Source organism: Mauremys mutica, chromosome 1 (assembly GCF_020497125.1).
Source record: "Mauremys mutica isolate MM-2020 ecotype Southern chromosome 1, ASM2049712v1, whole genome shotgun sequence".
NCBI classification, from domain to species: Eukaryota; Metazoa; Chordata; order Testudines; family Geoemydidae; genus Mauremys; species Mauremys mutica.
The window spans coordinates 370,029,456-370,050,457 of NC_059072.1; the positions used below are offsets into that span (position 1 = coordinate 370,029,456).

Sequence of the window (21,002 nt, forward strand, 5' to 3'; positions counted from 1 at the left end):
CCTTCTGTGAGGAGATAACTGGCTCAGTGGATGAGGGGAAAGCAGTGGATGTGTTATTCCTTGACTTTAGCAAAGCTTTTGATACCGCCTCCCACAGTATTCTTGCCAGCAAGTTAAAGAAGTATGGGCTGGATGAATGGACTATAAGGTGGATAGAAAGCTGGCTAGATTGTTGGGCTCAGCGGATAGTGATCAACAGCTCCATGTCTAGTTGGCAGCCAGTATTAAGCGGAGTGTCCCAAGGGTTGGTCCTGGGGCCGGTTTTCTTCAATATCTTCATTAATGATCTGGAGGATGGCGTGGACTGCACCCTCAGCAAGTTTGCAGATGACACTAAACTGGGAGGAGCGGTAGATACGCTGGAGGGTAGGGATAGGATACAGAGGGACCTAGACAAATTAGAGGACTGGGCCAAAAAAAACCTGATGAGGTTCAACAAGGACAAGTGCAGAGTCCTGCACATAGGACGGAAAAATCCCATGCACTGTTACAGACTAAGGACCAAATGGCTAGGAAGCAGTTCTGCAGAAAAGGACCTGGGGTTACAGTGGACAAGAAGCTGGATATGAGTCAGCAGTGTGCCCTTGTTGCCAAGAAGGCTAATGGCATTTTGGGCTGTATAAGTAGGGGCATTGCCAGCAGATCGAGGGACGTGATCATTCCCTTCTATTCGACATTGGTGAGGCCTCATCTGGAGTACTGTGTCCAGTTTTGGGCCCCACACTACAAGAAGGATGTGGAAAAATTGAAAAGAGTCCAGCGGAGCGCAACAAAAATGATTAGGGGGCTGGAGCACATGACTTATGGGGAGAGGCTGAAGGAACTGGGATTGTTTAGTCTGCAGAAGAGAAGAATGAGGGGGGATTTGATAGCTGCTTTCAACTACCTGAAAGGGGGTTCCAAAGAGGATGGATCTAGACTGTTCTCAGTGGTACCAGATGACAGAACAAGGAGTAATGGTCTCAAGTTGCAGTGGGGAGCTTTAGGTTGGATATTAGGAAAAACTTTTCCAGTAGGAGGGTGGTGAAGCACTGGAATGGGTACCCTAGGGAGGTGGTGGAATCTCCTTCTGTCATAAGTTTATTCCCCACTTTAAACTTTAGCGTCCGTAAGATGGGGACCTGCATGGACTCCTCTAAACTAAAATCTGCCACCAGCCAAGTTTTTAGTGTCTGGCACACTCCCTTTTCCCCCAAAACTTTCCCTAGGAACACAGATCCAAACTCCTTGAATCTCAACACAAAGGGAAATAAACCATTCCCCTCCACCTTCTTCTCCCCTCCCCTAGCCGTTAGGAGAGACCAATACCGATTCAAACTCCTTGAATCAAAACAAAGAGGGATTCACTTTTCCCCCCTCCTCTTCCCCTGAAAATCCAAACAAGGGAAGAAATCAATCAAGTTCTAAAAAGAAAAGATTTTATTAAAGAAAGAAAAAAGTACACTATCTCTGTATTAGCAGGATGAACAAATACAGGGTCTAACTAATAAACCTGGAGAGGCTTCCCCCACCCCTTCTCAGAATAATCAAAGTAACAGCAAACAGAAATAAAGATATTTCTTCAGCAAACACACAATTGCAAATGTAGAAATCAATTATAAGACTACTCCGCTTTCTAATATTCACTATACTGAATAGAAGAAAATACTTCAGAAAACCTTGGAGAACTTGAAGAATATGTCTGGCCTCTCTTAAATCCAAAGAGAGAATGGCAATTCAAACAAAGGACACAGACAAAGCCTTCCCTCCCCAGAGATTTGAAATTATCTTGTCCCTTGATTGGTCCTTTGGTCAGGTGTTCATCAGGTTACTGAGCTTGTTAACCCTTTACAGGTAAAAGAGACTTTAACCCTTAACTATCTGTTTATGACACGCCCCCCAAATAAGGTTACAGATTTTGATATGAATGGAGAAATTGTGATTTTGACTTTTGGGTTGATGAATTTTGGGTTCACTAAGGACCGGTGGATAACTGACACGTGTGCCCCAGTGTTTTTTTACGCGGTAATTTTTTTTTGCCCACATTTAAGGTTTTTCTGTGCTTTGGGGGTATTTGAGAGATATTTGGGCCTGGGGATTTTTGGCGTGATGATGGTGTAAGGGACTGTACTTGATTGGGGTTTTTGGGGCAGTTGGCCTTTATATGTTTTAGTTTATTACATTTAAAACATCGCCCAGCTGACCGGTTACTGGGCCGAGGTGGGTTGCTGGAGGCTGGTGAGGTGGGACTGTAGGTTGTTTGAGGCTTTTTTTGAGTTGTAGATGGGGTCTTGGGTGGCCTCCGTGGTAGGATTTATTGTTAACTTGTTTTTTGTTATATTTGCTTTTTTTAATAGTAGCTTTTTTTTTTGCTAGGTCCATCCATTTGCCTTCAATTTTCCCTGCCTCTCTTACATCTTTGGGCTCTCTATCTAGGATGTACCGTTCTATTTCCTTAGGAACACCATCTAAGAACTGTTCCATTTGCATCAGGTGGGCCAGGTCTTTTAGAGATTGAATCTTTAGTCCTGACATCCAGGCATTCCAATTCTTCCTAATGTAGTAGGCGTGTCTGGGGAATGACACATCTGGTTTCCACTTCAGGGCTCTGAACCGCCGACGGGCATGTTCAGGTGTTAGCCCCATCCTCATTCTGGCCTTTGTTTGAAACAGTTTATAATCGTTCATGTTTTCCTTAGGCATTTCAGCTGCCACCTCTGCTAAGGCTCCACTGAGCAGTGGCCTCAGCTCTATCATTTACTGGGCTTCAGGGATGCTGTACCCATGGCAGGTTCTTTCAAAATTTTCCAAGAAGGCCTCAGTGTCATCACCTGCCCTGTAGGTGGGAAATGTCTTGGGGTGGGGAACAGTGCCTGGAGAAGGGTTGTTAGGGTTGGCTGGAACATTCTGCTTAGCCCTTTCTAATTCCAGGGCCTGCTGGTGGGCCTCCCTCTGGAGCTCCAATGCCCTCTTGTGGTCAGCCTCTCCGGCTTGTTGTTTCTCCATCTCTCTCTTGTGGTCAGCCGCTTGCTTCTCCATCTCTCTTTTGTGGTCAGCTTCTTGCTTCTCCATCTCTCTCTTGTGGTCAGCCTCTGCCCTGGCCGTTTCTGCCTTAAGTAGCTCCATCTGCCTTTGATGTTCTTTCTCCTTTTCTTCTGCTTGCAGCCTGGCCAGTTGGAGTTTGTCAACTGTTTCACTAAAAGCAACAAAGAATCCTGTGGCACCTTATAGACTAACAGACGTTTTGGAGCATGAGCTTTCATGGGTGAATACCCACTTCTTCGGATGCAAGTAGTGGAAATTTCCAGGGACAGGTATATATAAGCAAGCAAGAAGCAAGCTAGAGATAACGAGGTTAGATCAATCAGGGAGGATGAGGCCCTGTTCTAGCAGTTGAGGTGTGAAAACCAAGGGAGGAGAAACTGGTTTTGTAGTTGGCAAGCCATTCACAGTCTTTGTTTAATCCTGAGCTGATGGTGTCAAATTTGCAGATGAACTGGAGCTCAGCAGTTTCTTTGAAGTCTGGTCCTAAAGTTTTTTTGCTGCAGGATGGCCACCTTAAGATCTGCTATAGTGTGGCCAGGGAGGTTGAAGTGTTCTCCTACAGGTTTTTGTATATTGCCATTCCTAATGTCTGATTTGTGTCCATTTATCCTTTTCCGTAGATACTGTCCAGTTTGGCCGATGTACATAGCAGAGTGGCATTGCTGGCATATGATGGCATATATTACATTGGTGGACGTGCAGGTGAATGAACTGGTGATGGTGTGGCTGATCTGGTTAGGTCCTGTGATGGTGTTGCTGGTGTGGATATGTGGGCAGAGTAGGCATCGAGGTTTGTTGCATGGATTGGTTCCTGAGCTAGAGTTACTATGGTGCAGTGTGCAGTTACTGGTGAGAATATGCTTCAGGTTGGCAGGTTGTCTGTGGGCGAGGACTGGCCTTCCATCCAAGGCCTGTGAAAGTGTGGGATCATTGTCCAGGATGGGTTGTAGATCCCTGATGATGCGTTGGAGGGGTTTTAGCTGGGGACTGTATGTGATGGCCAGTGGAGTCCTGTTGGTTTCTTTCTTGGGTTTGTCTTGGAGTAGGAGGCTTCTGGGTACACGTCTGGCTCTGTTGATCTGTTTCCTTATTTCCTCGTGTGGGTAATGTAGTCTTGAGAATGCTTGGTGGAGATTTTCTAGGTGTTGGTCTCTGTCTGCGGGGTTAGAGCAGATACGGTTGTACCTCAGTGCTTGGCTGTAGACAATGGATCTTGTGGTGTGTCCGGGAGGGAAGCTGGAGGCATGAAGGTAGGCATAGCGGTCGGTAGGTTTTCGGTATAGGGTGGTGTTAATGTGACCATCACTTATTTGCACCGTGGTGTCTAGGAAGTGGACCTCCCGTGTAGATTGGTCCAGGCTGAGGTTGATGGAGGGGTGGAAGCTGTTGAAATCATGGTGGAATTTTTCCAGAGTCTCCTTCCCATGGGTCCAGATGATGAAGATGTCATCAATGTAGCATAGGTAGAGAAGGGGCGTGAGTGGACGGAAGCTGAGGAACCATTGTTCCAGGTCGGTCATAAAAATATTGGCATATTGTGGGGCCATGCGGGTGCCCATAGCGGTGCCACTGATCTGGAGATATATATTGTCATTAAATTTGAAATAGTTGTGTGTGAGGATAAAGGCACAGAGCTCAGCAACCAGTTGTGCTGTGGCATCATCAGGGATACTGTTCCTGACAGCCTGTATTCCATCAGTGTGTGGGATGTTTGTGTAGAGAGCCTCTACATCCATGGTGGTTAGGATGGTGTTTTCTGGAAGGTCACCAATGCATTGTAGTTTCCTCAGGAAATCAGTGGTGTCACGGAGATAGCTGGGAGTGCTGGTAACATAGGGTCTGAGTAGAAAGTCTACATATCCAACAAGACTCCACTGGCCATCACATACAGTCCCCAGCTAAAACCCCCTCCAACGCATCATCAGGGATCTACAACCCATCCTTGACAATGATCCCACACTTTCACAGGCCTTGGGTAGCAGGCCAGTCCTCACCCACAGACAACCTGCCAACCTGAAGCATATTCTCACCAGCAACTGCACACCGCACCATAGTAACTCTAGCTCAGGAACCAATCCATGCAACAAACCTCGATGCCTACTCTGCCCATATCTACACCAGCAACACCATCACAGGACCTAACCAGATCAGCCACACCATCACCGGTTCATTCACCTGCACTTCCACCAATGTAATATATGCCATCATATGCCAGCAATGCCCCTCTGCTATCTACATCGGCCAAACTGCACAGTCTCTACGGAAAAGGATAAATGGACACAAATCAGATATTAGGAATGGCAATATACAAAAACCTGTAGGAGAACACTTCAACCTCCCTGGCCACACTATAGCAGATCTTAAGGTGGCCATCCTGCAGCAAAAAAACTTTAGGACCAGACTTCAAAGAGAAACTGCTGAGCTCCAGTTCATCTGCAAATTTGACACCATCAGCTCAGGATTAAACAAAGACTGTGAATGGCTTGCCAATTACAGAACCAGTTTCTCCTCCCTTGGTTTTCACACCTCAACTGCTAGAACAGGGCCTCATCCTCCCTGATTGATCTAACCTCGTTATCTCTAGCTTGCTTCTTGCTTGCTTATATATACCTGCCCCTGGAAATTTCCACCTCTTGCATCCGAAGAAGTGGGTATTCACCCACGAAAGCTCATGCTCCAAAACGTCTGTTAGTCTATAAGGTGCCACAGGATTCTTTGCTGCTTTTACAGAACCAGACTAACACGGCTACCCCTCTGATAACTGTTTCACTGGTACTCATGTCTGTGTGCTTTCTGGTGCTGGCCACACCCCTCTGCAGTCAATGAATGTACTGTGTTGCTTGGTTCAGTCTGTTTGGTTACAAGTTCCTAACCTTTCTATTCCCGGCTGAATAAAAAGAAAACAAAACTTTTCATTTGCAAATGGTGTTTTGCTGATTGTTGCTGTCTCACAAGAAACCAGAAAAACTGGTTTTGTAACTTGTTTCTAGCAATTGCCAATTACCTCACAGTGGGGGTCCTTTCTAACAAAGCCTGTTAGAAAAACCTAATACCTCCAGCTTAGCCCAGCTAGAAAACTCCTTCTAACAATACCTTGTTAGAAACTGAATACCTCTACCCCCCATCCTTTCTCAGGCTGCTTCCCTGCTCTAGAGGGACAGAATAGCTCTCAATGGCTCTCTGCTTTGGGTCTTAAAAAATCCCAACCACTGCCTACCATGTCATAGGTTTGTTCTCCACTTTAAACTTTAGCGTCCATAAGATGGGGACCTGCATGGACTCCTCTAAACTAAAATCCTAGTTTAGATCTGGTAAAAGCTGCCACCAGCCAAGTTTTTAGTGTCTGGCACACTCCCTGTTCCCCCAAAACTTTCCCTAGGAACACAGATCCAAACTCCTTGAATCTCAACACAAAGGGAAATAAACCATTCCCCCCCCACCTTCTTCCCCCCTCCCCTAGCCGTTGGGAGAGACCAATACAGATTCAAACTCCTTGAATCAAAACAAAGAGGGATTCACTTTTCCCCCCTCCCCTTCCCCTGAAAATCCAAACAAGGGAAGAAATCAATCAAGTTCTAAAAAGAAAAGATTTTATTAAAGAAAGAAAAAAGTACACTATCTCTGTATTACCAGGATGAACAAATACAGGGTCTAACTAATAAACCTGGAGAGGCTTCCCCCCCCCACCCTTCTCAGAATAATCAAAGTAACAGCAAACAGAAATAAAGATATTTCTTCAGCAAACACACAATTGCAAATGTAGAAATCAATTATAAGACTAATCCGCCTTCTAATATTCACTGTACTGAATAGAAGAAAATACTTCAGAAAACCTTGGAGAACTTGAAGAATATGTCTGGCCTCTCTTAAATCCAAAGAGAGAATGGCAATTCAAACAAAGGACACAGACAAAGCCTTCCCTCCCCAGAGATTTGAAAGTATCTTGTCCCTTGATTGGTCCTTTGGTCAGGTGAACAGAGACTGGGAATGGTTGGGTCATTACACTAATTGAACCTATTTCCCTATGTTAAGTTCTCCTCACACCTTCTATGGGCCATTTTAATTATCACTTCAAAAAGTTTTTTTTCCTCCTGCTGATGATAGCTCATCTCAATTGATTAGACTTTTCCTGTTGTTATGCATACTTCCACCTTTTCATGTTCTCTGCATGTATAAATATCTCCTGTCTGTGTGTTCCAGTCTATGCATCCGAAGAAGTGAGCTGTAGCTCACGAAAGCTCATGCTAAAATAAATGTGTTAGTCTTTAAGGTGCCACAAGTACTCCTGTTCTTTTCATCAGGTTACTGAGCTTGTTAACCCTTTACAGGTAAAAGAGACTTTAACCCTTAACTATCTGTTTATGACACCTTCCTTAGAGGTTTTTAAGCTCAGGCTTGACAAAGCCCTGGCTGGGATGATTTAGTTGGGGTTGGTCCTGCTTTGAGCAGGGGGTTGGACTAGATACCTCCTGAGGTCCCTTCCAACCCTGAGATTCTATGATTCTATGATCACTGATGAAAATATTGAATAGCATCAAACCTAGAACTAATCCTTGCAGATCCCAACTAGAAACAGCCCCGTCCACTGACAATGGCCCATTAACAACTGCTTTCTTAAATATAGCAGCAAAGGGTCCTGTGGCACCTTATAGACTAACAGACGTATTGGAGCATGAGATTTCGTGGGAGAATACCCATAGGACTCTTTGCTGCTTTTACAGATCCAGACTAACACAGCTACCCCTCTGATACTTGTTTCTTAGATATGTCAGTTAGTCAGTTTTTAGTCCATTTTATGTGTGCTGTACTGATATTGTATAGTTTATATTTTTATCTGAATGTTTTCTCCTACTAAATCAAATGCTTACAAGAGCAAGGGCATAGGGATAGCTCAGTGGTTTGAACATTGGCCTGCTAAGCCCAGGGTTGTGAGTTCAATCTTTGAGGAGGCCATCTGAGGCAAAAATTGGTCCTGCTAGTGAAGGCAGGGGGCTGGACTCAATGACCTTTCAAGGTCCCTTCCCACTCTAGGAGATTGGTATAACTATATATGAATCAAAATCTATTGCATCTCCATGGTTCCCTTGTTCAGACAAACATGTATTGTCATTAAAGGCTGTAATCAATTTTATTTGACAAGATCTGTTTTCCATAAACCATGTTATTGACTGGCATTAATTATATTCCTAGACTTTTTTTTAAACTAATCCCATTCCAGCTTTTCCATTGTTTCCTAATTTGTAAAATCTATTTTTAAATTTTCCCTTTTTTAAAAATACTTTTTTTTTTTGGTTCACCTATTGCCAGATTGTGTACTTCTGGTTCCAATGAGATGTGGTCAGTTCGTAACTTTGGTGTTCATAACTCTAAGGTTCTCCTGTTGATGCTATTTAACGTCCTCCTTGACTGCTAATGGGCTAGAAAGTATTGCATCATCACATGTGATATGAGTACCTGATATTGCTTCTTTCGGAATGCAGAACAAAACTATTTCTTGAACCTTTTCTGTCCAAATGCCGCAAAAAAATGTTTCTAGAAGACATCTACCTTTTCTGTGACATTAGCAAGTTTCCTTTCTCCCTCTAGGAATTGGCCTACACTTTTTCTACGATTTTCTTCTTAATATATATCTTTAACATCCCTTATCAATTTTCATTTCTTCCAATTTGTATGCTGGCTATAAACTTTACCTTTTCCCCATTTGTTATATATTGCCACCCTGCCCCACCCCAATTGCTGTCTTTCCTTTGCCACTGAATCGTGTTTTAAGCAAAAACTGTCCGCTTTCTTGACTGTGGAACGATGGCTTTTTGGTTATCTAATACATTCTTCTTAAAGAACTCCCAGTTTTCCATCTCATTTTTCTCTCCAAATTTTTCCTCCCAATCGCTTTTTCTGGTAGTTTGCCTCAGTTTTGGGGAATTAGCCCATCTGAAGCACTAAGGAACTACAGATGCTTCTGGTCAGGAACTGTTCTCTGTCGATTTGAATGGAATCACTTCCAGGCTTTAGTTTGCTCTACTCTTTTATATGCCACCTGTGACAGTTGTAGCTGTCATGCAGCTGTTACAGGAGGCACTATAGACAGCTGCAATCCACAGGGCCCTGGGCTGGAACCCGGAGTAGAGGGTGGGCCCGAGTTCCTCCCAACTCCTGATCAGACACAGCAGAAGTTGACCCAGACTGTGGGGAAGATCACTGAGGTGAGCAAATCTGACAATAAGCGCAGGACCCACCAAGGTAGAGGAGGAACTTTGTCACACACCCTATTTTTTGTTTTATTGTTATTGTTATATTTTTCTTTTCTCTAAACTAAACAGGCCCAGTCTTTTCAGTCTGTCCACATACGGCAGCCTCCTCCATTTTCACAGACTGCTTCAGAAACCCCCTTTCTATTGGTGATATCCTTTCTAAAGACTGGATGGCCAAAACTGAGTGCATGTCCAGAGCAGGTTCTTTTCCATCCCATTCCTAAGGCATTCTAACATTCTCACTGTTTTGCGACTGCTGTGAAAGAGCAGGTGTTTCCACGGAGCTAACAATGACACCCAGGTCTTTTCCCTGAGGTGTGTTCTAGTTGAGATGTTTCTCACTGGCACATGTCTGGGAAAGATTTACATTTCCCCAAACAAGACATTTAGGAATTATTGTTATGGTGAGCACCATGCAATATGGAATTGGCATTAGTAGAGTCAGTTGTTCATAATTCATTTATCTGAATAATGAAAATGACATTTTTTGGTGTGTGAAGAGCGACCAATCTGCTTCACCCATGAGAACATTCTCCAGTAGTGCATGTACTGGCTCATATTAATATTGTCTCTCCATCCAGGAATTTGTACTGCGACCATCACCCTAGACCCTGGGCACATATAGGAAGTCAGCAGAACATATAGTACATACATATAATATGTACAGGAGATACCATTCTGCCTCAGAGTTGGACACCTTCTCCCCTACTCCATGTCAGATTCCAACACAACCGACTTCACCAACCCCTCCACCTTCATCCTGCTGGGCATTCCTGGCCTGGAGACAGCCCATGTCTGGATCTCCATCCCTTTCTGCACCATGTACGCCATAGCCATCTTGGGGAACTTCACCATCCTGTTCATCGTGAAGAGGGAGCCGAGCCTCCATGAGCCCATGTACTATTTCCTCTGCATGTTGGCCATCACTGACCTGGTCCTGTCCACGGCCACCCTACCCAAAACACTGAGCATATTCTGGTTCAATTCCAGGGAGATCAATTTCAGTGCCTGCCTCACCCAGATGTACTTCGTTGCCTGCTTCTTAGTGATGGACTCTGGGATCTTTGTGGCGATGGCTTTTGATCGTTATGTGGCCATCTGTGACCCCCTGAGACATTCCACCACCCTGACTAACCCTTTGGTGGCCAAGATCGGCCTTGCCGTGGTGCTGCGTGGTAGCATGTTCATACTGCCCTATCCTTTCCTGGCGAGGCAGTGGCCATACTGCAGAACAAACATCATCCACAACTCATACTGTGAACACATGGCTGTGTTGAAGCTGGCCTGTGCTGACATCCATGTCAGTAGTTACTATGGCCTCTTTCTGTCCTTCTTGGTCACTGGTCTGGATGTTTCTTATATCTCCGTGTCCTATATCCAGATCCTCAGGGCCATCTTCAGCCTTCCCACAAAGGAAGCCCAGCTCAAGACCTTTGGGACCTGCATCTCCCACCTCTGTGTTATCTTAGCCTTTTATATCCCAGCTCTCTTCTCCTTCCTCACACACCTGTTTGGCCACAATGTGCCCCTGCATTTCCACGTTCTCACTGCCAACATGTACCTCCTGGTGCCCCCCATGCTGAACCCCATCATCTACGGAGTGAGGACCAGACAGATCCGGGACAGGGTCCTCCAGCTTGTTACTCATAAAGGGATGAAAGTTTTCTCCTGGTGCCCTGGCTCTCAGACCGAGCTCCATGCAGAGCAGGTTGGTGACATTGGGCTGATCCCTCTTCCCTGATTCACTGTCTGGAGAGTGAAAGTGACATTAAGCCACTTCCTGACCTTATTGTGCTGTGTCTGTGTACCAAACTGGGAAATCGATCTATGTACAATTCATTAACTCATAGGGATGCCACCTTTCCAATTTCTGTTAACTGGACCTCTGAGATGCTGCCCACTCCTTCCTCCAATCCCCACCCCTGCTGCACATCTCACCTTGAGACTCCACCCACTTCTGCGCCCTTTCCTGCAAGGTCACACTCCTGTTGATCACTCCTCTCTTGCCTTCCTCCGTCACTCTCTAGAACATCTCCAGCTTCCTCTCCACTCCAGCTGTGCCACCTCTGCTTCGGGGCTGGCAAAGTTGCTGCTGCAGCCTGACAAACAGTCTGCCTGCTGGTAGGAAGCATCACCCGATGAGTAGGGATGGCACAAGTTAATGACCTGTCATCTCCCCCCGCCCTGCAGTAACTGGACACTGCCAGTTTCCATTTTTGACCTCACTTTCTGGTCGAAAACTGGTTACCTGAGAACCCTAAATGGCACATAGGCACATAAGCCAAAAACTGGACAGTCTCGGTAAAACCCAGATGAGTGGAAACCCTATAAACTCATGTTTGCTTGTACGAAACATCTCTATCCTTATGTCTTTGGGATTTTCCCGTACTCTTCACTCACATGCCACAGAGGCAGGGAATAGCCTGCAGGTATCATATTGTGTTTACCTGGATCTGAGTATCTCTTGTGCTGTCTAAAGTAGATGAATTGTTTTAGCAACCCCTTTGCAAGGCCTGGGTCTGTTTGCTTTAACAATCTTGTGACCCAATAGAGAGAAATTGGAAAGAGAGTGCACCCAAAGGGGAGTTCTGGGAAGGGTGGGCCGAAGCAATTGGAGAATCTGGGGAGCCAGGCCAAAACTACCCTCCGGGCCTTGGCACACAGCTCTCCGTTCCCAGAGGGAGGTGCTAGAACAGAAGCTACACCCTGAGATTGGGTTCTAGAAACCCAACGTCAGAAGCAGGGCCTGAATGGTGCTGAGACTCAAAAGCACATGGGACCTGTGTGTGGGACCCAAACACAGCTGCCCGGTGGGTGTCCAACCGTGACAGGAAACCTGGAGTTGCTACATGGATGCTGCATGGTAGCTAGGGGACTGTGAGTGGAAGGTAAGTGCAGCTGGGCAGGGAGGTGTCCACAAGATGATCTCTTCACCCAAATCTGGCTTTCCTGCCCTCTGTGTTTCCCTGAGTGCACTTGTTCCAGGAGTGACCCAGCCAGGCTTCCCTGAAAGAAATGTTTCCTAAACAAGCATCACAGGTTTGGGGTCAGGGAGAAGGTTTGACTCTCTCTTGGAACGTGCTCTCCCTAACAGAAGAGGCAGTGCGTCACTGTCTTGCGAGACACCCCTGATGCTTTATGAAAATATGCTTTTAAATATGAATATGACATAACTGGAATATGCTTTGTGCAAAATTCCTCCTGTAAGATATCATTGGAAAAGTTATAATCTACTGAATGTGTTCATCCTATTTATGTGCCTGTATCATGAATGTGAAGCATATGAGGGCCATTCATGGTAATTCAGGAACTTGATGACTCTTAAGCAAGAAACAATTGGCTGTGAATGGATTTGTTTTCCTGTAGGTCTGTGGGACGCCTGTGCAAAAGCAGGGGTGCTGTGAAGGCCTGCGTCTGTGTCACCTGATACCGGAATCCATCTTGGAGGGGCCGCGGCTCCTCTCCCCTGCTGGGCACTAGGCACTAGGGGCACTAGGCACTACGTGGCGCACATCAATGCACCGCATTGGGGACCACTGACTTAAACTGACCGGCTTGAAACCCTGCTATACCGCGACCCCGCATTTATTGCAATGGAATTTTTTGGACCCCAAACATTGCGTTATAGTGGGGTTTCACTGTATTTGTTCACAAGGCGGGGGGGAAGTTTAAACAAAGAGACACACAATTCCAGGCTTTTGCCAAATCTATATAAGTGTGTGAAGCAAGACAAGAAGGGACGATACCCCATCTTACCACCCAAGATGTCTGCTGGATCTAACAGAGACTGAGCAGGAGGAAGGATTTGGCTTGGACTAGAAATGAGTCTAATCTGTAAAAGAAGCTTATTGGAACATCTTTGAGAATGAGATATAACATGCAACAAGTTTCATAGTGTATTAAGCTTAGCTTTGCATGTTTGTTTTATTTTGCTTAGTAACTTACTTTGTTCTGTCTGTTACCTCTTATGATCACTTAAATCCGACCGTTTGTACTTCATAAAATTACTTTTGTTTATTAATAAACCCAGTGTAAGTAAAGAGGGCGAACAATATGAACTTATACTGTGTAAAATTTTAGGGTGTAAGGCTGATTTGTCTGGGGGTCAGGTCCCATTGGGGCTGTGCAGTTGGGAGCCTTTCCAGAGCTGAGCTAAGCTCAGTGTCTGTGTTCTGCAGAGGGGTGTGGCCCAGTCTGTCTGGAGAAGGCCTGGAGTCTCTGGCTCAGCAAGACAGAGGCCAGGGGTGCCCAGGCTGGCAGAAGGGTCAGGCTATCTCAGCACATCAAGTGACTGTCCCACAGAGGTCCCAATGAGGGAACCGGTCACACCCGGTTCTAGTGGGTTTCATCCCATCTCTCTCTTTCTCTCCCCCGGGCCATACAAAACTGTTCATCTCTCCCTTTCCTTTGTAATTCACTATGTGAATTATACATAGAATAAATTTTGCTGAAATCATAGAATCTCCGGGTTGGAAGGGACCTCAGGAGGTCATCTAGTGCAACCCCCTGCTCAAAGCAGGACCAAACCCAACTAAATCATCCCAGCCAGGGCTTTGTCAAGCTGGGCCTTAAAAACCTCTAAGGAAGGAGATTCCACCACCTCCCTAGGGAACCCATTCCAGTGCTTCACCCTCCTAGTGAAAAAGTTTTTCCTAATATCCACCCTAGCCCTCCCCCACTGCAATTTGAGACCATTGTTCCTTGTTCTGTCATCTGGTACTACTGAGAACAGACGAGCTCCATCCTATTTGGAACCCCCTTTCGGGTAGTTGAAGGCTGTTATCAAATCCCCCCTCACTCTTCTCTTCTGCAGACTAAATAACCCCAGTTCCCTCAGCCTCTCCTCGTAAGTCATGTGCCCCAGCCCCATAGTCATTTTAATGTCAGTGCCAAGGAGTTCCACAGGCCAAATATGGATTATGAAAACAATTTTCTTTTCTCAGTGTTATATGTTCAGATTTTCAATGTAATTGAATATTCCCTTGTTCATGCGTTGTAAGACAGAGTAAATATTAATGTTGATCTTTATCTTTTCTTTATCAATAAGTTCATAGGGTTCAACGTCAGAAGGCACCATTAGATCATCCTGTAGGACCTCCTATATAACACAAGTCATGAAAAGGATCTTCCACAACCTCCCAAGGAATCTGTTTCACTGTCCTGTTGTTACAGTTAGGAACTTTTTTTCTGAGATTTCATCTAAATCTGCTCTGCTGTAGTTTAAACCCATTGACTCTTGTCCCACCCGCTGCGGTGAAACAGACCAACTTTTCTCCATCTTTTTTATGGCAGCCTTTCAAGTAGTTGAAGACCGCTGTCATGTCCCCGCTCAATCTCTTCTTTTCCTTTACACAGCACACAGTCAACCTGTGGAATTCCTTGCCTGAGGGGGTTGTGAAGGCTAGGACTATAACAGGGTTTAAAAGAGAACTGGATAAACTCATGGAGGTTAAGTCCATAAATGGCTATTAGCCAGGATGGGTAAGAATGGTGTCCCTGGCCTCTGTTCGTTAGAGGATGGAGATGGATGGCAGGAGAGAGATCACTTGATCATTGCCTGTTAGGCTCACTCCCTCTGGGGTACCTGGCATTGGCCACTCTTGGCAGACAGGATACTGGGCTGGATGGACCTTTGGTCTGACCCAGTATGGCTTTCTTATGTTCCAAATTACACACATCCAGTTCCTTCAGCCTTTGCTCGTATGGCTTGAATTCCATCCCTTGGATCCTCTTTGTCCGTCGCCTCTGGATCCCTTCCAGTTTCTCTACATCCTTCCTATACACTGGTGACCCAAACTGGACAGAATGCTCCAGCTGAGGCCTAACCAGCGCTGAGTAGAGGAATACTATTACGTCCGGAGACTTGCATGCTATGCCTTTGTTAATGCAACCCACAACTGCATTTTCTTCCTTTGCAATAGCAAAAAAGTCCACACCCCAGAGAGATGTCACTCTATCAACCTAGTAGACAGCATGAGGTGAATTGAAGAATTCTTCCATTAACCTACTTACCACCTCTTGGGGAGGTGGCTACCTATGCAGATGGGAGATCCCCTGCCATCGGTGTGAGTCGTGTCTACAATGAAGCAGTACGGCAGCACCACTGTTGTGTTTTAAGTGTAGACAAGCCCTCAAGCAGATCTTCCAGAAAAACATCCAGTCTGCATCTGCAGCCATGGGGAGTTGGCGAATCCACCACTTCCCTTCGCAGTTTGTTCCAATGGTTAATCACCCTCAGTGCTAAACATCTGGCCCTTATTTCCAGCTAGAATTTGTCTGGCTTCAGTTTCCAGCCATTGGGTCTTGCTCTGCCTTTCTTCACTTTACTAATGGTTTTCATGCCATGAAAGTCTCCACTTGATTGTCTTTTGATAAGTTTAAATATCTGATGCCCTTTTAGTCTCTCACTGTCGGGCATTTTCTCCAGTCTCCAATCAGTTTTGTGGCTCTTTTCTGCACCCTCTCCAATTTCTCAACAGCCTTTTTGAAATGTGGACCCCAGAACTGGTCGCAGTCGGTTTCACCAATGCCAGGTGCAGAGGCTCACCAAACACTCCAGATCAATCGGTGTGCCTGCCATGGCCTCCTCATTGTAACCACTCTACTAACCTTTGGGTCATTTGCAAATTTTATCTGCAGTGTTGTTCTATTTCCTTCCAGATCATTGATGGAACTATTCAATAGCATCGAGCCTAGAACCGATCCCTGCAAAACCCTGCTAGAAACACCTCCATTCACTGACAATGGCCCTTGACAACTGCTTTCTGAGATCTGTCAGTTAGCCAGTTTTTAATCCACTTCACATGTGCTCTACTAGTATTATAGACTGTTCATTTATTATCTGAATGTTTTCCACTACTAAATTAAATGTCTCAGAGAAACTGAAGTTTATTGCATCTGCACAGTACCCTTGATCAACCAAATGTTCACTCGCATTAAAGGATTAAATCAGTTTTGTTTTATTTGACAAGACCTGTTTTCCATCAACCATGTTGTTGACTGGCATTAATTATATTCCTAGATTTTTTTTAACTAATCCCATACCAGCTTTTCCATTGTTTCGCAACTATGTCAAATCTTTTTTTTTTAATTTCCCTTTATTTTTTAAATACTTTTCACTTAACACAGAGCTGTCCTGGATTTACCCCACTGTTTTCTTTTGGCTCCGCTGCTGACAGGATGTGTACTTCTACTTTTGAATGAGATGCGTGGTTGATCGGTCACTTAGCAACTCTGGTATTTGTAACTCTAAGGTTCTACTATAGATGCTGTTTAACATTCTCCTTGCAGCTAATGTACTGGAGACTATTCCATCACCTTATGTGATAGGAGCACCTCATGCTGCTTCTTTCCAAATGCAGAACAAAACTATTTCTTCAATACATCCATATTTTCTGCAACCTTAGCAATTTTCCTTTCTTCCTCTAGGAATTGGCCTAAATCTTTTTTAGGATTTTTTTTTGTTCTTAATATATTTAATAACCTTCTTTTTCTTATCCTTTGCCCTGCAAAGCATGGAGTTTTCCCAGATGTCTTTAACATCCTTTATCAATTTTCATAACTTCCAATTGTATTGCTTGCTATCTATTTTCCCTTCTTTCCGATTTGCATATATCGCTTTTCCCCACATAATTGCTGCCTTGACTGTGGAATCATGATTTTTTTTAGCTAGCCAATAAACTAGTGATTCTCAAACTTTTTAGTGGTGACCCCTTTCAGATAACAAGCCTCTGAATTAATTAAACAAGCCCAATCAATTAAAAATGCTTTTAAATATATTTAACACCATTATAAATGCTGGAGGCAAAGCGGGGTTTGAGGTGGAGGCTGATAAATTGCAACCCTCCATGTAAGAACCTTGCATCGCCCAGAGGGGTCCTGACCTCCAGTTTGAGAACCCCTGAAATAAACTCTTCTTAAAGAACTCCCAAGTTTCATTCTCATTTTCCTGTCTTATCAAGAAAACTGATTGGGAGGAAAATATTTTCTTCAGCTTTGGGGAATAAGCCCTTTTGAAGCACTAAGTATCTATAGGTATTACTGGTTGGGAACTGTTCTCTGTGGTGAAGCACTGGAATGGGTTACCTAGGGAGGTGGTGGAATCTCCTTCCTTAGAGGTTTTTAAGCTCAGGCTTGACAAAGCCCTGGCTAGGATGATTTAGTTGGGGATTGGTTCTGCTTTGAGCAGGGAGTTGGACTAGATGACCTCCTGAGGTCCCTTCCAAACCAGATATTCTATGATTCTATGATTCTATAAAGAATAGAACTGATTACATTCAATTGGATCCAACCTAAACCTCCCACACTGCAGCTTGAGACCATGGTTTCTTGTTCTGTCATCTGCCACCACTGAGAACAGTCTAGATCCATCCTCTTTGGAACCCCCTTTCAGGTAGTTGAAAGCAGTTATCAAATCCCCCCTCATTTTTCTCTTCTGCAGACTAAACAATCCCACTTCCCTCAGCCTCTCCTCAAACGCTATGTGCTTCAGCCTCCTACTCATTTTTGTTTCCCTCTGCTGCACTCTTCCCAATTTTTACACATCCTTCTTGTAGTGTGGGGCCCAAAACTGGACACAGTACTCCAGATGAGGCTTCGCCAATGTCGAATAGAGGGGAATGATCACGTCCCTTGATCTGCTGGCATTGCTGCTACTTATGCAGCCCAAAATGCCATTAGCCTTCTTGGCAACAAGGGCACACTGTTGACTCATATCCAGATTCTCATCCACCGTAAACAATAGGTCCTTTTCTGCAGAACTGCTTCCTAGCCATTCGGTCCCTAGTCTGTAGCAGTGCATGGGATTCTTTTGTCCTAAGTGCAGGACTCTGCAACTTGCCCTGGTTGAACCTCATCAGGTTTCTTTTGGCCCAATCCTCTAATTTGTCTAGGTCCCTCTGTCTCCTATCCCTACCCTCCAGCGTATCAACCACTCCTCCCAGTTTAGTGTCATCTGCAAATTTGCCGAGAGTGCAGTCCACGCCATCCTCCAGATCATTAATGAAGATATTGAACAAAACCGGCCCCAGGACCGACCCTTGGGGCACTCCACTTGAAACCGGCTGCCAACTAGACATGGAGCCGTTGATCACTACCCGTTGAGCCTGATGATCTAGCCAGCTTTCTATCCACCTTATGGTCTATTCATCCAGCCCATACTTCTTTAACTTGCCACAAGAATACTGTGGGAGACTGTAACAAAAGCTTTGCTAAAGTCAAGGAATAACACATCCACTGCTTTCCCCTCATCCACAGAGCCAGTTATCTCCTCATAGAAGGCAATTAGGTTAGTCAGGGGACCTGCTCCATGATTTTTCCAGGGACTGAGGTGAGGCTCACTGGCCTGTAGTTCCCTGGATCCTCCTTCTTCCCTTTTTTAAAGATGGGCACTACATTAGTTTTTTTCCAGTCATCTGGGACCTCCCCTGATAGCCATAAGTTTTCAAAGATAATGGCCAATGGCTCTGCAATCACATCTGCCAACTCCTTTAGCACCCTCGGATGCAGCACATCCGGCCCCATGGACTTGTGCTCATCCAGCTTTTCTAAATAGTCCTGAACCACTTCTTTCTCCATAGAGGGCTGGTCACCTCCTCCCCATGCTGTGCTGCCCAGTGCAGCAGTCTTGTTGCTGACCTTGTTCGTGAAGACGGAGACAAAAAAGCATTGAGTACATGAACTTTTCATCCTCTGTCACTAGGTTGCCTCCCTCATTCAGTAAGGGGCCCACACTTTCCTTGACTTTCTTCTTGTTGCTAACATAGCCAAAGAAGCCCTTCTTGTTACTCTTAACATCTCCGGCTAGCTGCAACTCCAAGTATGATTTGGCCTTCCTGATTTCACTCCTCTATCATCTGTCCCCTTCTTTGTCTCTTCTCTAAATGAAAGAGTCCCAGACTTTTCAGTTTTTCCGCATATGGCAGCCTTCCTGATTCACAGATCCTATCTCGGGAATCCCTTTTATAATGCTATACCCTTTTTAGAGACTGGATGATCAAAACTGAGCACATACCCATTTCTTAGGTATCGAAACATTGTCTTTGATTTGGCCACTACTGCGAATGAGCAGGTGTTTTGTTGACCTGCTATCAATGACTCCCAAATCTTTTCCCGAGGTGTGTTCTGGTTGGGATGTTTCTCCCTGGTACATATCTTGGCAAAGTTTTGTTTGTTTGTTTGTTTGTTTTAAATTCTCAGATTTTGAGCAATCGGGTGAATGGGGAACTCCCTACAGCATGGACTCTCTAGCCTGGTTTTCATTGCATTGAGAAACAATGATGGATAAACAGCATTCACACTCGCGTTTCCTGCTGGTGCCTAGCAAGGTTTCCCACACCACGACATGTAGAATTATTGACTCGTGGAGCACCATCAAATATGGAATTGGCATTAGTAGGGCCAGCTGTTCATAATTCATTTATCTGAATAACGAAAAATTTTCAGTGTGTGAAGAGCGACCGATCTGCTTCACCCATGAGAACAGCCTCCAGTAGTGCATGTAGTGTCTCATATTAACATTGTCTCTCCATCCAGGCATTTGTCTTGTGACCATCACCCTAGACCCTGGGCACATACAGGAAGTCAGGAGAACATACGGTACATCCAGGAGACACCGTTCTGCCTCAGAGTTGAACACCTTCTCCCCTACTCCATGTCAGATTCCAACAAAACTGACTTCACCAACCCCTTCACCTTCATCCTGCTGGGCATTCCTGGCATGGAGATGGCCCATGTCTGGATCTCCATCCCCTTCTCTGCCATGTACGCCATAGTCACCTTGGGGAACTTCACCATCCTGTTCATCATAAAGATGGAGCTGAGCCTCCATGGGCCCATGTACTATTTTCTCTGCATGCTGGCCGGCAGTGACCTAGTCGTATCTACGTCCATTGTGCCCAAAATGCTGAGCATCTTCTGGTTCAATTCCAGGGAGATCGATTTCAGTGCCTGCCTCACCCAGATGTACTTCATTCATTGCGCCTCAGTGATGGAGTCTGGGATTTTCGTGGCCATGGCTTTGGATCACTATGTGGCCATCTGTCATCCCCTGAGACATTCCACCATCCTGACAAACCCCATGGTGGCCAAGATTGGCCTGGCTGTGGTGCTGCGCAGTGGTTTGCTTGCATTGCCCTTGCCCTTCCTGATAAGGCAGTGGCCATATTGCAGAACCATCATTCCTGAGCCGTTTTGCTTACACGTAGCCATGGTGAAGCTGGCCTGTGCCAATACCAGCGTCAGTAGTTACTACGGCCTCTTTGTGCTATTCTGTGTGATGGGTCTGGATGTGATTCTTATTGCTGTGTCCTATATCCAGATCCTCAGGGCCATCTTCAGCCTCCCCACAAAGGACGTCCGGCTCAAGACTTTGGGGACCTGCAGCTCCCACCTCTGTAAAAAGAACAGGCATACTTGTGGCACCTTAGAGACTAAAAAATTTATTTCAGCATGAGCTTTCATGAGCTACTGCTCACTTGCATCCGAAGAAGTGAGCTGTAGTTCACGAAAGCTCATGCTGAAATAAATTTGTTAGTCTCTAAGGTGCACAAGTACTCCTGTTCTTTTTGAGGATACAGACTAACAGGGCTGCTACTCTGAATCCCACCTCTGTGTCATCTTAGCCTTTTACATCCCAGGTCTCTTCTCCTCTCTCATGTACTGGTTTGGGCAGAATGTGGCCGTACATTTCCACATTCTCATTGCCAACATGTTCCTCTTGCTGCCGCC

The 21,002-nt window shown here is 45.2% G+C and overlaps 1 protein-coding gene across 1 annotated transcript; it reads left to right on the forward strand.

Annotated features, from left to right (window-relative positions):
- The first annotated feature begins 9,987 nt into the window (after nt 1–9,987).
- LOC123363085 (olfactory receptor 52R1-like) lies at nt 9,988–11,016 on the forward strand. Its single transcript, XM_045003820.1, has one exon. The coding sequence runs from the start codon at nt 9,988–9,990 to the stop codon at nt 11,014–11,016; it is 1,029 nt and encodes a 342-aa protein (XP_044859755.1).
- The last annotated feature ends 9,986 nt before the right edge of the window (nt 11,017–21,002 follow it).